This window comes from Staurois parvus, unplaced genomic scaffold, assembly GCF_062004578.1.
Source record: "Staurois parvus isolate SC_StPar_1 unplaced genomic scaffold, SC_StPar_1.0 ptg000407l, whole genome shotgun sequence".
Taxonomy (NCBI): Eukaryota; Metazoa; Chordata; class Amphibia; order Anura; family Ranidae; genus Staurois; species Staurois parvus.
The window spans coordinates 14433-31378 of record NW_028318203.1 but is presented as its reverse complement, the minus strand read 5'-3'; the positions used below and the strand labels follow the sequence as shown (position 1 = coordinate 31378).

The 16946-nt window shown below is 49.2% G+C and overlaps 1 protein-coding gene across 1 annotated transcript in view; it reads right to left on the bottom strand.

Annotated features, from left to right (window-relative positions):
• LOC149455060 (uncharacterized) overlaps positions 1-16253 on the bottom strand; it is a 90380-nt gene extending 74127 nt beyond the window's left edge. The window contains 1 exon segment of the mRNA XM_089686691.1: positions 16173-16253. Coding sequence (XP_089542817.1) covers positions 16173-16253 — 81 coding nt within the window.
• Positions 16254-16946: the final 693 nt, after the last annotated feature.

Here is a 16946-nt window from a genome sequence, read left to right as displayed (position 1 = left end):
ATGGGTATGTACAGGAGAGGAGTGTGGAGGTATGGCAGTGATGGGTATGTACAGGAGAGGAGTGTGGAGGTTTGACAGTGATCGGTATGTACAGGACAGGAGTGTGGGGGGTATGACAGTGATCGGTATGTACAGGAGAGGAGTGTGGAGGTATGACAGTGATGGGTATGTACAGGAGAGGAGTGTGGAGGTATGATAGTGATCGGTATGTACAGGAGAGTATTGTGGAGGTATGAAAGTGATGGATATGTACAGGAGAGGAGTACGGAGGTATGACAGTGATCGGTATGTACAATAGAGGAGTGTGGAGGTATGACAGTGATGGGTATGTACAGGAGAGGAGTACGGTGCTATGACAGTGATCGATATTTATAGGAGAGGAGTGTGGAGGTATGACAGTGATGGGTATGTACAGGAGAGGAGTGTGGAGGTATGACAGTGATCGGTATGTACAGGAGAGGAGTGTGGGGGGTATGACAGTGATCGATATGTACAGGAGAGGAGTGTGGAGGTATGACAGTGATTGGTATGTACAGGAGAGGAGTGTGGCGGGTATGACAGTGATCGGTATGTACAGGAGAGGAGTGCGGAGGTATGGCAGTGATCGGTATGTACAGGAGAGGAGTGTGGAGGTATGACAGTGATCGGTATGTACAGGAGAGGAGTACGGAGGTATGACAGTGATCGGTATGTATAGGACAGGAGTGTGGAAGTATGACAGTGATGGGTATGTACAGGAGAGGAGTGTGGAGGTATGACAGTGATGGGTATGTACAGGAGAGGAGTGAGGGGGTATGACAGTGATCGATATGTACAGGAGAGGAGTGTGGAGGTATGACAATGATCGGTATGTAAAAGAGAGGAGTGTGGGGGGTTATGACAGTGATCGATATGTACAGGAGAGGAGTGCGGAGGTATGACAGTGATGGGTATGTACAGGAGAGGAGTGTGGAGGTATGAAAGTTATGGGTATGTACAGGAGAGGAGTGTGGAGGTATGATAGTGATCGGTATGTACAGGAGAGGAGTGTGGAGGTATGAAAGTGATTGGTATGTACAGGAGAGGAGTACGGAGGTATGACAGTGATCGGTATGTACAGGAGAGGAGTGTGGAGGTATGACAGTGATCGGTATGTACAGGAGAGGAGTACGGAGGTATGACAGTGATCGGTATGTACAGGAAAGGTGTACGGAGGTATGACAGTGATCGGTATTTACAGGAGAGGAATGTGGAGGTATGACAGTGATCGGTATGTACAGGAGAGGAGTACGGAGGTATGACAGTGATCGGTATTTACAGGAGAGGAATGTGGAGGTATGACAGTGATCGGTATGTACAGGAGAGGAGTACGGAGGTATGACAGTGATCAGTATTTACAGGAGAGGAGTGTGGAGGTATGATAGTAATCGGTATGTACAGGAGTGGAGTGCGGAGGTATGACAGTGATCGGTATGTACAGGAGAGGAGTGTGGCGGGTATGACAGTGATGGGTATGTACAGGAGAGGAGTGTGGAGGTATGACAGTGATCGGTATGTACAGGATAGGAGTGTGGGGGGTATGACAGTGATCGATATGTACAGGAGAGGAGTGTGGAGGTATGACAGTGATCGGTATGTACAGGAGAGGAGTGCGAAGGTATGACAGTGATCGGTATGTACAGGAGAGGAGTGCGAAGGTATGACAGTGATCGGTATGTACAGGAGAGGAGTGCGAAGGTATGACAGTGATCGGTATGTACAGGAGAGGAGTGCGGAGGTATGACAGTGATCGGTATGTACAGGAGAGGAGTACGGAGGTATGACAGTGATCGGTATGTATAGGACAGGAGTGTGGAAGTATGACAGTGATGGGTATGTACAGGAGAGGAGTGTGGAGGTATGACAGTGATGGGTATGTACAGGAGAGGAGTGAGGGGGTATGACAGTGATCGATATGTACAGGAGAGGAGTGTGGAGGTATGACAATGATCGGTATGTAAAAGAGAGGAGTGTGGGGGGTTATGACAGTGATCGATATGTACAGGAGAGGAGTGCGGAGGTATGACAGTGATGGGTATGTACAGGAGAGGAGTGTGGAGGTATGAAAGTTATGGGTATGTACAGGAGAGGAGTGTGGAGGTATGATAGTGATCGGTATGTACAGGAGAGGAGTGTGGAGGTATGAAAGTGATTGGTATGTACAGGAGAGGAGTACGGAGGTATGACAGTGATCGGTATGTACAGGAGAGGAGTGTGGAGGTATGACAGTGATCGGTATGTACAGGAGAGGAGTACGGAGGTATGACAGTGATCGGTATGTACAGGAAAGGTGTACGGAGGTATGACAGTGATCGGTATTTACAGGAGAGGAATGTGGAGGTATGACAGTGATCGGTATGTACAGGAGAGGAGTACGGAGGTATGACAGTGATCGGTATTTACAGGAGAGGAATGTGGAGGTATGACAGTGATCGGTATGTACAGGAGAGGAGTACGGAGGTATGACAGTGATCAGTATTTACAGGAGAGGAGTGTGGAGGTATGATAGTAATCGGTATGTACAGGAGTGGAGTGCGGAGGTATGACAGTGATCGGTATGTACAGGAGAGGAGTGTGGCGGGTATGACAGTGATGGGTATGTACAGGAGAGGAGTGTGGAGGTATGACAGTGATCGGTATGTACAGGATAGGAGTGTGGGGGGTATGACAGTGATCGATATGTACAGGAGAGGAGTGTGGAGGTATGACAGTGATCGGTATGTACAGGAGAGGAGTGCGAAGGTATGACAGTGATCGGTATGTACAGGAGAGGAGTGCGAAGGTATGACAGTGATCGGTATGTACAGGAGAGGAGTGCGAAGGTATGACAGTGATCGGTATGTACAGGAGAGGAGTGCGGAGGTATGACAGTGATCGGTATGTACAGGAGAGGAGTGGGGAGGTATGACAGTGATCGGTATGTACAGGAGAGGAGTGCGGAGGTGTGACAGTGATCGGTATGTACAGGAGAGGAGTGCGAAGGTATGACAGTGATCGGTATGTACAGGAGAGGAGTGCGAAGGTATGACAGTGATCGGTATGTACAGGAGAGGAGTGTGGAGGTATGACAGTGATCGGCATGTACAGGAGAGGAGTGGGGAGGTATGACAGTGATCGGTATGTACAGGAGAGGAGTGCGGAGGTGTGACAGTGATCGGTATGTACAGGAGAGGAGTACGGAGGTATGACAGTTATCGGTATGTACAGGAGAGGAGTGTGGGAGGTATGACAGTGATCGGTATGTATAGGACAGGAGTGTGGAGGTATGACAGTGATGGGTATGTACAGGAGAGGAGTGTGGAGGTATGACAGTGATGGGTATGTACAGGAGAGGAGTGTGGAGGTATGACAGTGATCGATATGTACAGGAGAGGAGTGTGGAGGTATGACAGTGATCGATATGTACAAGAGAGCAGTGTGGGGGGTATGACAGTGATCGATATGTACATTAGAGGAGTGCGGAGGTATGACAGTGATGGGTATGTACAGGAGAGGAGTACGGAGGTATGACAGTGATCGGTATGTTCAAGAGAGGAGTGTGGGGGGTATGACTGTGATCGATATGTACAGGAGAGGAGTGTGGAGGTATGACAGTGATCGGTATGTACAAGAGAGGAGTGTATGGGTATGACAGTGATTGGTATGTACAGGAGAGAAGTGCGGAGGTATGACAGTGATCGGTATGTACAGGAGAGGAGTGTGGAGGTATGACAGTGATCAGTATGTACAGGAGAGGAATGTGGGGGGTATGACAGTGATCAGTATGTAAAGAAGAGGAGTGTGGAGATATGACAGTGATCGGTATGTACAGGAGAGGAGTGTGGAGATATGACAGTGATCGGTATGTACAGGAGAGGAGTGTGGAGGTATGACAGTGATGGGTATGTACAGGAGAGGAGTACGGAGGTATGACAGTAATCGGTATGTACAGGAGAGGAGTGTGGATGTATGACAGTGATCGGTATGTACAGGAGAGGAGTGTGGGGGGTATGACAGTGATCGATATGTACAGGAGAGGAGTGTGGAGGTATGACAGTGATCGGTATGTACAGGAGAGGAGTGTGGAGGGTATGCCAGTGATTGGTATGTACAGGAGAGGAGTGCGGAGATTTGACAGTGATCGGTATGTACAGGAGAGGAGTGTGGGGGGTATGACAGTGATCGGTATGTACAGGAGAGGAGTGTGGGGGGTATGACAGTGATCGGTATGTACAGGAGAGGAGTACGGAGGTATGACAGTGATGGGTATGTACAGAAGAGGAGTGTGGAGGTATGACAGTGATCGGTATGTACAGGAGAAGAGTGTGGAGGTATGAAAGTGATGGATATGTACAGGAGAGGAGTACGGAGGTATGACAGTGATCAGTATGTACAGGAGAGGAGTACGGAGGTATGACAGTGATCGGTATGTACAGGAGAGGAGTGCGAAGGTATGACAGTGATGGGTACGTACAGGAGAGGAGTACGGAGGTATGACAGTGATCGGTATGTACAGGAGAGGAGTGTGGAGGTATGACAGTGATCGGTATGTACAGGAGAGGATTGCGGAGGTTTGACAGTGATCGGTATGTACAGGAGAGGAGTGTGGAGGTATGACAGTGATCGGTATGTACAGGAGAGGAGTGTGGGGGGTATGACAGTGATCGGTATGTACAGGAGAGGAGTGCGGAGGTATGACAGTGATGGGTATGTACAGGAGAGGAGTGTGGAGGTATGACAGTGATCGGTATGTACAGGAGAGGAGTGTGGAGGTATGAAAGTGATGGATATGTACAGGAGAGGAGTACGGAGGTATGACAGTGATCAGTATGTACAGGAGAGGAGTACGGAGGTATGACAGTGATCGGTATGTACAGGAGAGGAGTACGGAGGTATGATAGTGATCGGTATGTACAGGAGAGGAGTGTGGAGGTATGACAGTGATCGGTATGTACAGGAGAGGAAAGTGGGGGGTATGACAGTGATGGGTATGTACAGGAGAGGAGTGTGGAGGTATGACAGTGATCGGTATGTACAGGAGAGGAGTGTGGGGGGTATGACAGTGATCGATATGTACAGGAGAGGAGTGCGGAGGTATGACAGTGATCGGTATGTACAGGAGAGGAGTGTGGGGGGTATGACAGTGATCGGTATGTACAGGAGAGGAGTGTGGGGGATATGACAGTGATGGGTATGTAAAGGAGCGGAGTGTGGAGGTTTGACAGTGATGGGTATGTATAGGAGAGGAGTGTGGGGGGTATGACAGTGATCGGTATGTACAGGAGAGGCGTATGGGGGGTATGACAGTGATCGGTATGTACAGGAGAGGAGTGTGGGAGGTATGACAGTGATGGGTATGTATAGGAGAGGAGTGTGGGGGGTATGACAGTGATGGGTATGTACAGGAGAGGAGTACGGAGGTATGACAGTGATCGGTATGTACAGGAGAGGAGTACGGAGGTATGACAGTGATCGGTATGTACAGGAGAGGAGTGTAAAGGTATGACAGTGAACGGTATGAACAGGAGAGCAGTGTGGGGGGTATGACAGTAATCGGTATGTACAGGAGAGGAGTGTGGGGGATTTGACAGTGATCGGTGTTAGGAATGGACTGGCCAGCAATGGTGGGACTCACCTGCCTTTTGATCTGCAGTACCAGGGCTGGCCAGCGGGTGTTCCCAGCAATCAGAGACTCAACTCTGCACCCAGCTAACACCTGTAACTGATGATGCTGGGGTATTTAAGGGATGGCCAGACCCACAGACTCTGCCTTGGTGTTGTGTTTGTCCTGGGCCCTGTATCTGTCCTGCATCCTGTTTCTGTTCCTTTGCTGACTTCTCCTGCTCTGATCCTGGCTTGTGACCCTGACCATCCCTCTGTCTGACCCTCTGTACTACGCTGCTTGCTACCTGTTCTGATCCCTGGCTTGTGACCCGGACCATCCCTCTGCCTGACCCTCTGTACTATGCTGCTTGCTACCTGCTGAACCTGGCCTGTGACCCCGACCATTCTCCGCTTGCTCCCCCTGTACCTACCTGCCCAATTGATATTGACCCGGCCTGCCTGACGACGCTTGCTTGTATGTACTGTTATCTGTGGGTGGTTTGGTTTGGTTTGTTTGCACTGTATTATGTTTAGTATTGCCCTGCGTTTATGTTTGTACTGTTAGTGTTAATAAATTATATTGTTTATAACATATCTGAGGTCTGCGTTTCCCTGCTTCAGTCACACACCTCTGGTCACACCTGGGAGCCCTGACAATCGGTATGTACAGGAGAGGAGTGTGGAGTGTATGACAGTGATGGGTATGTACAGGAGAGGAGTATGGGGGGTATGACAGTGATCGGTATGTACAGGAGAGGAGTGTGGAGGTATGACAGTGATCGGTATGTACAGGAGAGGCGTGTGGAGGTATGACAGTGATCGGTATGTACAGGAGAGGAGTACGGAGGTATGACAGTGATCGGTATGTACAAGAGAGGAGTATGGGGGGTATGACAGTGATCGGTATGTACAGGAGAGGAGTACGGAGGTATGACAGTGATGGGTATGTACAAAAGAGGAGTGTGGAGGTATGACAGTGATCGGTATGTACAGGAGAGGAGTATGGGGGGTATGACAGTGATCGGTATGTACAGGAGAGGAGTACGGAGGTATGACAGTGATCGGTATGTACAGGAGAGGAGTACGGAGGTATGACAGTGATCGGTATGTACAGGAGAGGAGTGTGGAGGTTTGACAGTGATCAGTATGTACAGGAGAGGAGTGTGGGGGGTATAACAGTGATCGGTATGTACAGGAGAGGAGTGCGGGGGTATGACAGTGATTGGTATGTACAGGAGAGGAGTGTGGGGAGTATGACAGTGATCGGTATGTACAGGAAAGGAGTACGGAGGTATGACAGTGATCGGTATGTACAGGGGAGGAGTGTGGAGGTATGACAGTGATCGGTATGTACAGGAGAGGAGTGTGGAGGTATGACAGTGATCGGTATGTACAGGAGAAGAGTACGGAGGTATGACAGTGATCAGTATGTACAGGAGAGGAGTGTGGGGGGTATGACAGTGATCGGTATGTACAGGTATGAATCAGATGAGGGCAGGGTGGGTGATCGGCATGGTGGGGCAGCAATTACTGGAACCGATCCCCTGTATGGCTCTTTCTGCAGCAGCTGAAAGTTGGCTTCTTCTCCTCTCTCTGGCCGGATTTCAGCTGCAGATAGAGCTATACAAGGGATCAGTTTCAGTAATTGCCCCTCCCCCTTTGCCCCACCACCACACCCATCACCTTCCCTGTGCACCATATGTTTCCTTTTGCTGCCCGGGGCCCCCCACCGCTGCAGTACTTCCGGCTTCCCTCCTCTGCTTCCCTCCCACAGCTAAGAGCACAGGTCCTCTAAATATGTCACACTTACCAGCCCCTTATTCTCCTGAATGAACAGAATGATTGATCAGTACCGAGCACTCACTGTGTTCATTCCTAACTAAATTATATTAAACTTTTTTTGGGGGGAGGGGCCCTATCAGATTGGCTGTATGGGGCCCTGTTGTTTGTAACATCTTCCCTGTTCATACCCTCCACTTGATTCTCCATCTCCTCAATGTGAAGGAAATAGAAGTACAAGTGGAGGCAGTACAAAGGCCCCGGGGAGGAGATTGGTCAGGAAGGGTCTCTGCTCCACCATAACCCTGAATTCTCGGAGTGTCAGGACCCAGCTTCATACCCTCTTGATCCTCTATCCCCTCAACCCGGAGGAAGTAGAAGTACAAGTGGAGCCAAAGCAATGGCTCCAGGAAGAAGTATCAGCATTCTGATGACATTTCGGGGTCTATACTCCACCATAACTCTGGTTCTCGGAGTGTCAGGTCCCAGCGGGTTCTCCTGGTGTCTCTCCCATTATTCTGTCTCGGACACATCAGAGAAATATGGAGGGAGATTGGCCTGAATGTCCTTCCTAGGAGGGGATACCGGAGCCATTCTGAGGCCCAAATGATGGCCGTCAATGAGGAGGAAACCAACACTGAGAAGTAGATTGTGATGCCGGATTTACTGAAATCCTAGATCAGCAGTTTAGTTCCTCCAACATTTGGAGAACGTGGTGACCCTCTTTATCAAGCTTACAGACAGAGAGAGAAAGACAAATGCCGGCCATAGAGGGGTCAAAAATCGGCTGATTTTTTGGGAAAAAAAAAAATCGGCCGATTTCGCACTGCTAGTTTGTTAATTGGTCGGCCATTTTTTGGGGGGGTTTGCACAGTTTTTTTATTGGTCATGTTGGAAAAGTTGTGGCCGATTTGGACAATCGGACGATTTTCCTGGCAATATTGGGAAGAAGAAGAAAAGAAGAAAAAGGAAGAAGAAGAAGTAGAAAAAGGAAGAAGAAGGAAGAATGAAGAAGAAGACGATTGCAGACTGTCACATCTAGAAGAGGACATTTTATTCTGCTAAAGTGAATTGATCATCGGAATGGGAGACACCTGAATTATTATTATTATTATACAGTATTTATAAAGCGCCAATAGTTCGCTCAGCGCTGTACATTACAAAGGGGGACAGAACATGTGACAGAACAATACCAATACAATGCAAAACATGAGGGGATCGAGGGCCCTGCTCTTTCGAGCTTACAATCTAGGAGGGAGGGGATGGCGGCACAGGAGGAGATAGCTGTGGGGGATGGAGTGGTAGGAAGAGTGGAGGAGGTCGGCAAGTTAGCAGGGGGTGGGGTAGGCTTCCCTGAAGAGGTGGGTTTTCAGGGTGCGCCTAAAGGAGAGGACAGTAGGTGATAATCTGACGGGTTGGGGCAGGGAGTTCCAGAGGATGGGTGACACCCTGGAGAAGTCCTGGAGGTGGGCATGGGAGGAGGAGACCAGGGAACTAGAGAGAAGGAGGTCTTGTGAGGAGCGCAGTGTGCGTGCTGGGCGGTACTTGGATATTAGGTCAGTGATGTAGTTCGGGGCAGTATGGTGGACAGCTTTGTACGTCAGTGTTAGGATTTTGAATTTGATCCGTTGCGCAATCGGAAGCCAGTGGAGGGATTGGCAGAGGGGGGTGGCGGAGATGGAGCGGTTGGTAAGGTGGATGAGTCTGGCAGCCGTATTCAGGATCGACTGAAGCGGGGATAGCCAGCGGCAAGGCAGGCCAGTGAGGAGGGAGTTGCAGCAGTCGAGTCGTGATATGATGAGGGAGTGGATGAGCTGTTTAGTGGTTTCTGGGGTTAGGAACGTGCAGATTTTGGCGATGTTGCGGAGGTGGAGTCGGCACGAGTTTGTTAAAGATTGGACTTGGGGCTAGAAGGATAGGTTGGAGTCCAGAATGACACCAAGTACTCTGGCCTGCGGGGTGGGTTTGATGGTGGCGTTGTTGGATGTGATGGAGAAGTCAATGGGGGGTGGTGTCCGGGCTGGGGGGAAGACAAGAAACTCAGTTTTGGAGAGGTTCAGTTTAAGGAAGTGGAGCGACATCCAGTCAGATATGTCGCTCAGTAGGTGTGTGATTCGGCGGAGACCGAGGGGGTGAGGTGGGGGGTTGAGAGATTTGTGTGTCATCGGCATAGAGGTGGTAGTTGAAGCCGTGAGAGTGTATGAGTTGGCCAAGGGAGGAGGGGTAGATGGAGAAGAGAAGGGGCCGAGGACAGAGCCTTGAGGGACCCCAACAGAGATGGGGAGTGAGGGGGAGGTGGTAGCATTATAGGTAACACTGAAAGAGTGTTGTGACAGGTAGGATGAGAGCCAGGAGAGAGCAGAATCTCTGAGGCTGAGGGAGTGTAGTTTTTTGAGGAGGAGGGGGTGGTCGACTGTGTTGAAGACCGCAGAGATGTCAAGGATTAGGAGCGCTGAATAGTGGCCATTAGCTTTGGCGGTTAGCAGGTCGTTGGAGAGTTTGAGTAAGGCAGTTTCGGTGGAGTGTAGGGGATGGAAGCCGGACTGTAGGGGATCGAGGAGGTTGTTGTCGTTGAGGTGAGAGCTTAGGCGGGTGTAGACTAGGCGCTCGAGAAATTTAGATGTAAATGGGAGCAGGGAGATGGGTCTGAGGTTGTTCGGGTCATTGGGGTCCAGGGAGGGCTTCTTAAGTATGGGGGTGATGTGTGCATGTTTCAGAGGGGAGGGGAAAGTGCCGGAGGAGAGGGAGAGATTGAAGATGTGGGTGGGGGAGCGTAGGATGGAGGGGGAGGGAGGTCATAGGAGTTGTGAGGGGATAGGGTCGAGGGGGCAGGTGGTGAGGCGGGCATCAGAGAGGATCTTAGAGACTTCCTCGATGGTAGTAAGGTCAAAGGTGTGGAGTGTTGGGGGAGCTTCAGTATGAGGAATGTAGGGTGGGGTGGAAGTGGAGGTCAGAGCAGTGGTGGGGCCGTGGGAGAGAGGTGATGAGGGGGTAGCTGAGTGAGGGGGAACGGGGTTGGAGGGAGTTTGAGCAGCGATGAAGTCCCTGTGGGTTATGTCAAGGGGGAGGGGGGATGAGGGGGTAGCTGTGTGAGAGGGGACGGGTTTGGGGGGAGTGTGAGTTGCGGCGATGTCCTTGCGAATTGTGTCAATCTTGTTTTTGAAGTGATTGGCAATCTCAAGGGCAGTGAGTGAAGTGCTGGGTGGAGGTGGGGGTGACGATAGTAGAGAGTCGAAGGTGGAGAAAAGTCAGCGAGGATTTGAGGAGAGGGCCTTGATGAGGGTCAGGAAGTAGGCTTGTTTGGCTGCGTGGAGGGAGGAGGTGTAGGTGTGGAAGGCAGATTTGTAGCGGGTGAAGGCTTGTTGGGATTTGGTTTTGCACCATAGTCGCTCCAGGGCATGACTATGTTGTTTGAGGGTTTTGGTGTGATCAGTCTGCCAGGGCTGGAGCGGTCGGGGTCTGATGTTGCATGTGGTTAAAGGCGCTAGTGAGTCAAGGGCTGTTGACAGTGCACTGTTGTAGGCAGTCATAGCCAACTCGGGGCAGGACAGGGGGAGGATGCGGTCATGGAGTTGATCAGCTGCAGAGTGGAGGGGGCAGGGTTAAGGTTGCGGAGGTTACGGCTGGTAGTAGTGTGACATTTGGAGGGGTAGGCGTTGGAGGACGAAGAGATAGAGAAGGTAATCAGGTTGTGGTCAGAGAGAGGGAAGGGGGTGTTAGTGAGGTTGTGGGGAGCGCAGCGGTTGGAGAAGACAAGATCAAGGATATTACCGTTGGAGTGGGTGGTGGATTGTATGCACTGTGCAAGTGCAAAGGAGGAGGTTAAGTGGAGGAGATGGAATGTGGCCAGGTTGTCGAGGTTGACAGGGATGTTGAAATCTCCAAGGATGATGGTGGGTAGCTCAGAGGAGAGGAAGAAGGGTAGCCAGGAGGAAAAGTCATCCAGGAAGCGGGGTATGGATCCAGGAGGCCGGTATATCACAGCAAGCACTTTATATGAAAAAGTCTTGCGGTTGCAACAAATGTATCCATTTGTATCCAAAAAAATATAAAGTATTTGCATTGCTGTCACATTGTATGGTGTGCTCCTCTGTCTCTTGTTTCCTGTCCCATCTTTTCGTGACCATTGGTGGCTGCATCTATGGCGGCAACGACCAATTATTTTGTTTATTGGCCAACAATTCAGCTGATAAATGACCTGTCTATGACCTGCTAAAGTTATCGGGGCTACAGCACTAGGACGTCACACTGCTGACACCATACCGGTCCCGGCAGCCATCTTGGATCCCCATACTGGTCAGTGATTTCTGTTCATTCATTTATCTGGCTAATAAAGCCCCCTCTGTTCATACGGTATCACGCTATGGACCTCCTTTTTTCCTGAGCTCCTTTGAGCTCCCACTATCTACAGAGGAGGTGAGCCATCCAGGGACGGCTGATGTCGATTCCACAGACTATACCTGACACCGTGCACATGGCGGGTCACTGATTAGTGACGCAATACACTTTTATGTATGTATTTGCACTGTCACTTTCTCACTTGTTTTTTAGGATTGTTATTTTCATATATTGATGTTTTATTATATTTAGAAGCTGTTTATTAGGCTTGACATATCATATGATGATGATGTTTAAGCACTACACCCTGCTATTATATTATTGAGGAATAGGATCCTGACTTACCTATGTGGTGTGAAGTGGAGGAGATCCCATGCTGGTGGCCGTGTGTATAAGATGGAGACGGAGAACCTGTTTGACTGGTTGGAACCAGCTGTAAAATGTCCGAAAACAGGAAGTGTTTCATGTACAGGATGTAGCATTTCGTACATCTCACACTGGGATTTCCTGGGTTGGTCTCATAATGAGGAACATGAAAATAACTGATGAATACAGAGGGTGCAGTATGGAGAGCAGAGACTACACCGTGTTCCAAATGATTCTGCAAATGATATTTCCTCATTTCCCTCAATAATTGATGTAAATAACAGTCGGCAGAATTCTCAGGTTATCAGCTATGAAGAGGACAATTCACATTTTATTGAACAAACCTCCTAATGATAACAGGATTTGTGTTCCGGATTATTCCGCACAGGAAGTTTCCAAACACTTTCTAGGTTGTAAAGAACTGAAAATTGTCATTTGTTTTGTTTGCAGCAAATTTACTGAAATCAAAAGCTTTTCAATCAAACTTTTCCCAACATTGTAACTTTGTAAACATTTGAAGCGGTCACGTTACATTGTAACATAGGAGCCCTTATCTGATAGCAGATCACAAGTCTGGCATCCATTGAACTTGAGAGTTTTCAGACAGTTTCTGCTTGAATTTGTTTGCAAGATGTCAGAATAGCCTCCCAGAGCTGCTGTTTGGGTGTAAACTGCCTCCCACCCTCATAGATCTTTTGCTTGAGGATGCTCCAATGGTTCTCAATAGGATTGAGGTCAGGGGAGGATGGAGGCCACACCATGACTTTCTCTCCTTTTATCCCCATAGCAGCCATTGATGCAGAGGTATTCTTTGCAGCATGAGATGGTGCATTGTCATGCAGGAAGATGATTTTATTACTGAAAGCATAGTTCTTCCTTCTGTACCAGGGAAGAAAGTGGTCAGTCATAAACTCCACATACTTTGCAGAGGTCATCTTTACACCTTCGGGGACCCTAAAGGGGCCAACCCGCTCTGTTCCCATGATTCCAGCCCAAAATATGACTCCACCACCGCCTTGCTGACGTCGCAGCCTTGTTGGAACAGGGTGGCCGTCCACCAACCATCCACTACTCCATCCATCTGGACCATCCAGGGTTGCACGGCACTCATCAGTGAACAGGACTGCTTGAAAATGAGTCTTCATGTATTTTCTGCCCAATGCAGCCGTTTCTGCTTGTGAGCATTGGTTAGTGGTGGCCGAATAGAAGGTTTCTGCACAGTTGCAGGACTCTGGAGGACTCTATACCTTGATGTCCGTGGGACTCCAGAGGCACCAGCAGCTTCAAATATCTGTTTGCTGCTATGTAATGGGATTTTAGCAGCTGCTCTCTTGATCCGATGCATGGATCTGGCAGAAATCTTCCTCAATGTGCCTTTATCTGCACCAACCCGTCTGTGCTCTGAATCAGCCACAGATCTCTTCATAGTGCGATGATCACGCTTACGTTTTCCTGAAATATCAAATGTTTTCATCCCTCGTCCAAGGCATCGAACTATTTCACTCTTTTCGGCAGCAGAGAGATCCTTTTTCTTCCCCATATTGCTTGAAAATGGGGATCTGCTTAACCACTTACCACCCTTCCTGACCACGCCTCTTTTTGCTACTCAGCGCTGCACTAATTCAACTGACAATTGCGCGGTCGTGCAACGCTGCAACCAAACAAAATTTACGTGCTTTTTTTCACACAAATAGAGCTTTCTTTCGGTGTTATTTGATCACCTGTGCGCTTTTTATTTTTCACGCTATAAACAAAAAAAAGAGAAAAAATTTGGAAGAAAAACAATATTTTGTACTTTCAGCTATAAAATATATAAACTAATCTCAAAGTTAGTTATAAATTTTGGCCAAAATGTCTCCCGCTCCATGTTTATGGGAAAAGGACCCCAATAAGTGGATATTGATTGCTGTGTGTGACCGTTATATCGTCGGCAGACTATGGGATAGATATTGCAATTTACGCCTTTTTTTCTATACAGCGCTGCGCTAGTTTAACGGACAATTGCGCGGTCATGCAACACTGCACCCAAATTAAATTTACATCCTTTTTTTCCCCATAAATTGAGCTTTCTTTCGGCGGTATTCGCTTGCCTGTGTGGTTTTTATTTTTTGCGTTATACAAAAAAAAGTCTGAAAATTTTCAAAAAAAAAACAACAACAATATTTTGGACTTTTTGCTATAAAACATGTCCAGTAAAAAAATGTAAAAATCAAATTTAGTCATAAATTTCGGCCAAAATGCATTCTGCGACATGTCTTTGCTAAAAGAAATCCCAATACGTGTAAATTAATTGGTTTACGTGAAAGTTATAGCGTCTACAAATGACGGGAAAGATACTGGGATTTTTTTTTTTTATTATACTAATGGCGGCGATCGGCGACTTATGGCGGTGATCAGCGATTTATGGCAGTGATCTGCGACTTATGGCGGTGATCAGCGATTTATGACAGTGATCAGCGACTTATGGCGGTGATCAGCAATTTATGACAGTGATCAGCGACTTATGGCGGTGATCAGCGATTTATGAAAGTGATCGGCGACTTATGGCGGTGATCAGCGATTTATGACAGTGATCAGCGACTTATGGCGGGACTGCCGTGGACATTGTGACACTGGGAGGAACTGACTTGGGGTTACTGACATCCTCAGTGACACCAATACAGTGATGAGTGCAAAAAAAAAAAAACACTGCCACTGCTACTAATGGCACTGGGGAGGAAGGGGTTCACTTTTTTATTCAATGAAAGGGTTAACTGTGTGAGGGGAGTGTTTTACTAGGGGGCGGGGCGGGGGTGTGTACTGCACAGGGACACGCTGATCCCGGGAGATAAAGTCTTCTCTCAGGATCAGCCTGCTCTGAACTGACAGATGATAGAGCTGCAATGTAAATACTGCCGCCGTGCTATCTGTCAGTGATTACCGGTAATCGCCTGGAGTCGGCGGGTAATGACCGGCCGGGATCCGGTGATGGCCTCCCGCTGCCTCCATCAACGGGACGGGTAGGGCGGGCACACGACTCTTGGGCGCCTCCTACCTTATTTGCACAGCGACGTTAAAAGACAGGTGCCACCCTGCCACAGTAAAAACACTGTGTGAGGAACTGTCCCCGTGTGATAACATTTTGCCCTTTCTTTTCTGGTTTTCTCCCCTTTGTAAAGCTGGACATGTTTCACAGACATTCTACACTGTTTAGGGAAATGTGACCTTGTAGTCTTTCCCTTCTAATAGAGTTCATACTGTATTGTTAGTTGTGGGGTTTGTTGTGGGTGGGGAAAACCTGGTGCCAGGCTGTCTGTTGGGGGTGGGGTTGAAGCTGTAAATACTGAGCTGTGTTTAATAAAGAGTCATTCATTATTCACCCTACACGAAGTTCCAACTCGTGGTTTTGGGTAGAGCAAAAAGGGAGGGTTTTTAGCTATAATATCTGCCTTGAGAGAGTGCTGGAAAACTTGCTGGAAAAGAGAACCATTGGGTGGGACATATCGCTCCGAGGAAGCCCAGGCAGAACGGTTCCGCCACAATTGGTTGGCAGCGGTGGGATCTTTCCTCATTGCGGAGAAAGTCCAAACCAGCAACCAGGACCCCATGTTTTTCACGGCGACGTCCCTGCTCAGCCAGATGGATATACGGGACCTCCGGAAGCCAGCCCTCCAAAGCCTGCTTGTTGCTCGGGGAGGTATCGCTGGCTCCAAGACCAGAGAGGAACTGTTGGGCGAGATTATGGCCCTAGACCAAGCGGATGCACACCCCACTTTACCTGATGCACCCTCCGCTATGCTTGAAGCAAACACTGCTCTGCCAGAAGAGAACTCCGCTTCACAGGAGGAGTTAGAGGAACAGAGCAGCTCATCAGCCCCTGAAACACCAGGCCCACTTAGCACCACACAGAGACCCCTATACCATTCGGATTTACAACAAGAGGTGGAATGGCGTTTGGCTCTGTTCGGCAGCGCTCCCACCTCCGAACAGATTTCCAAGGCCCTAGACTGCGGCTTAGTCACTCCCGGTCATCAACCAAGGACTTGGTCTGGGAGAGGGTTATCTCCCGCCTTCTCCAGACTGCAACCGGACCAAAGAAAATTCCCTACGCTGCTTTTAAAACTTTCTCGGAGGCGGATGGGGACATTGACAGCTTTCTTCAGGACTTTGAACGGTTGTGCACCATCCATGGTGTGGCAGCCCAAGACCGGGTCCCCATTTTGAGCAGCATGCTAACCGGTCGGGCTGCAGATGCATTCAGAACTGTACCCGACAGCTACTGCTTGGATTATGATTTTGTTAAGGAACACTTGCTGGCTTCTTCTGCCGGGGGTCCGGGGGACGGACAGTCCCAGCTGAGTGTAACGGATGTAGATAACAGCACACGGCTGCCTCCCAAGGAACAGGCCCGCCAACTGCTCCAAGAACACCGAGGGCTGTTATCACCTTTGCCCGGTTACACCACCACAACTATCCACCGGGTAGAAACGCAGGGTCAGGCCCCCCTGAAGCAGGCAGCCTACCAAGTTCCTCAGTCCATCAGAGAAGGTATGAGAAGAGAGATTAAGGAAATGTTAGATTTAGGTGTGATAGAACCCTCTGACAGTCCCTGGGCCTCCCCAGTAGTTCTGGTACCCAAGAAGGACAGAACCGTCCGGTTCTGTGTGGACTACCGCAGGCTCAATGACCGGACCGTGACTGATGCATACCCCATGCCCGGATAGACGAGCTGCTGGACCGGATGGCCAGAGGTAATTATCTTACCACTATCGATCTCTGCAAGGGGTACTGGCAGATTCCGCTGGATGCGGACGCCGTACCAAAGTCAGCATTCATCACCCCGTTCGGCTTGTACCAGTCCAGGGTCATGCCGTTTGGGATGA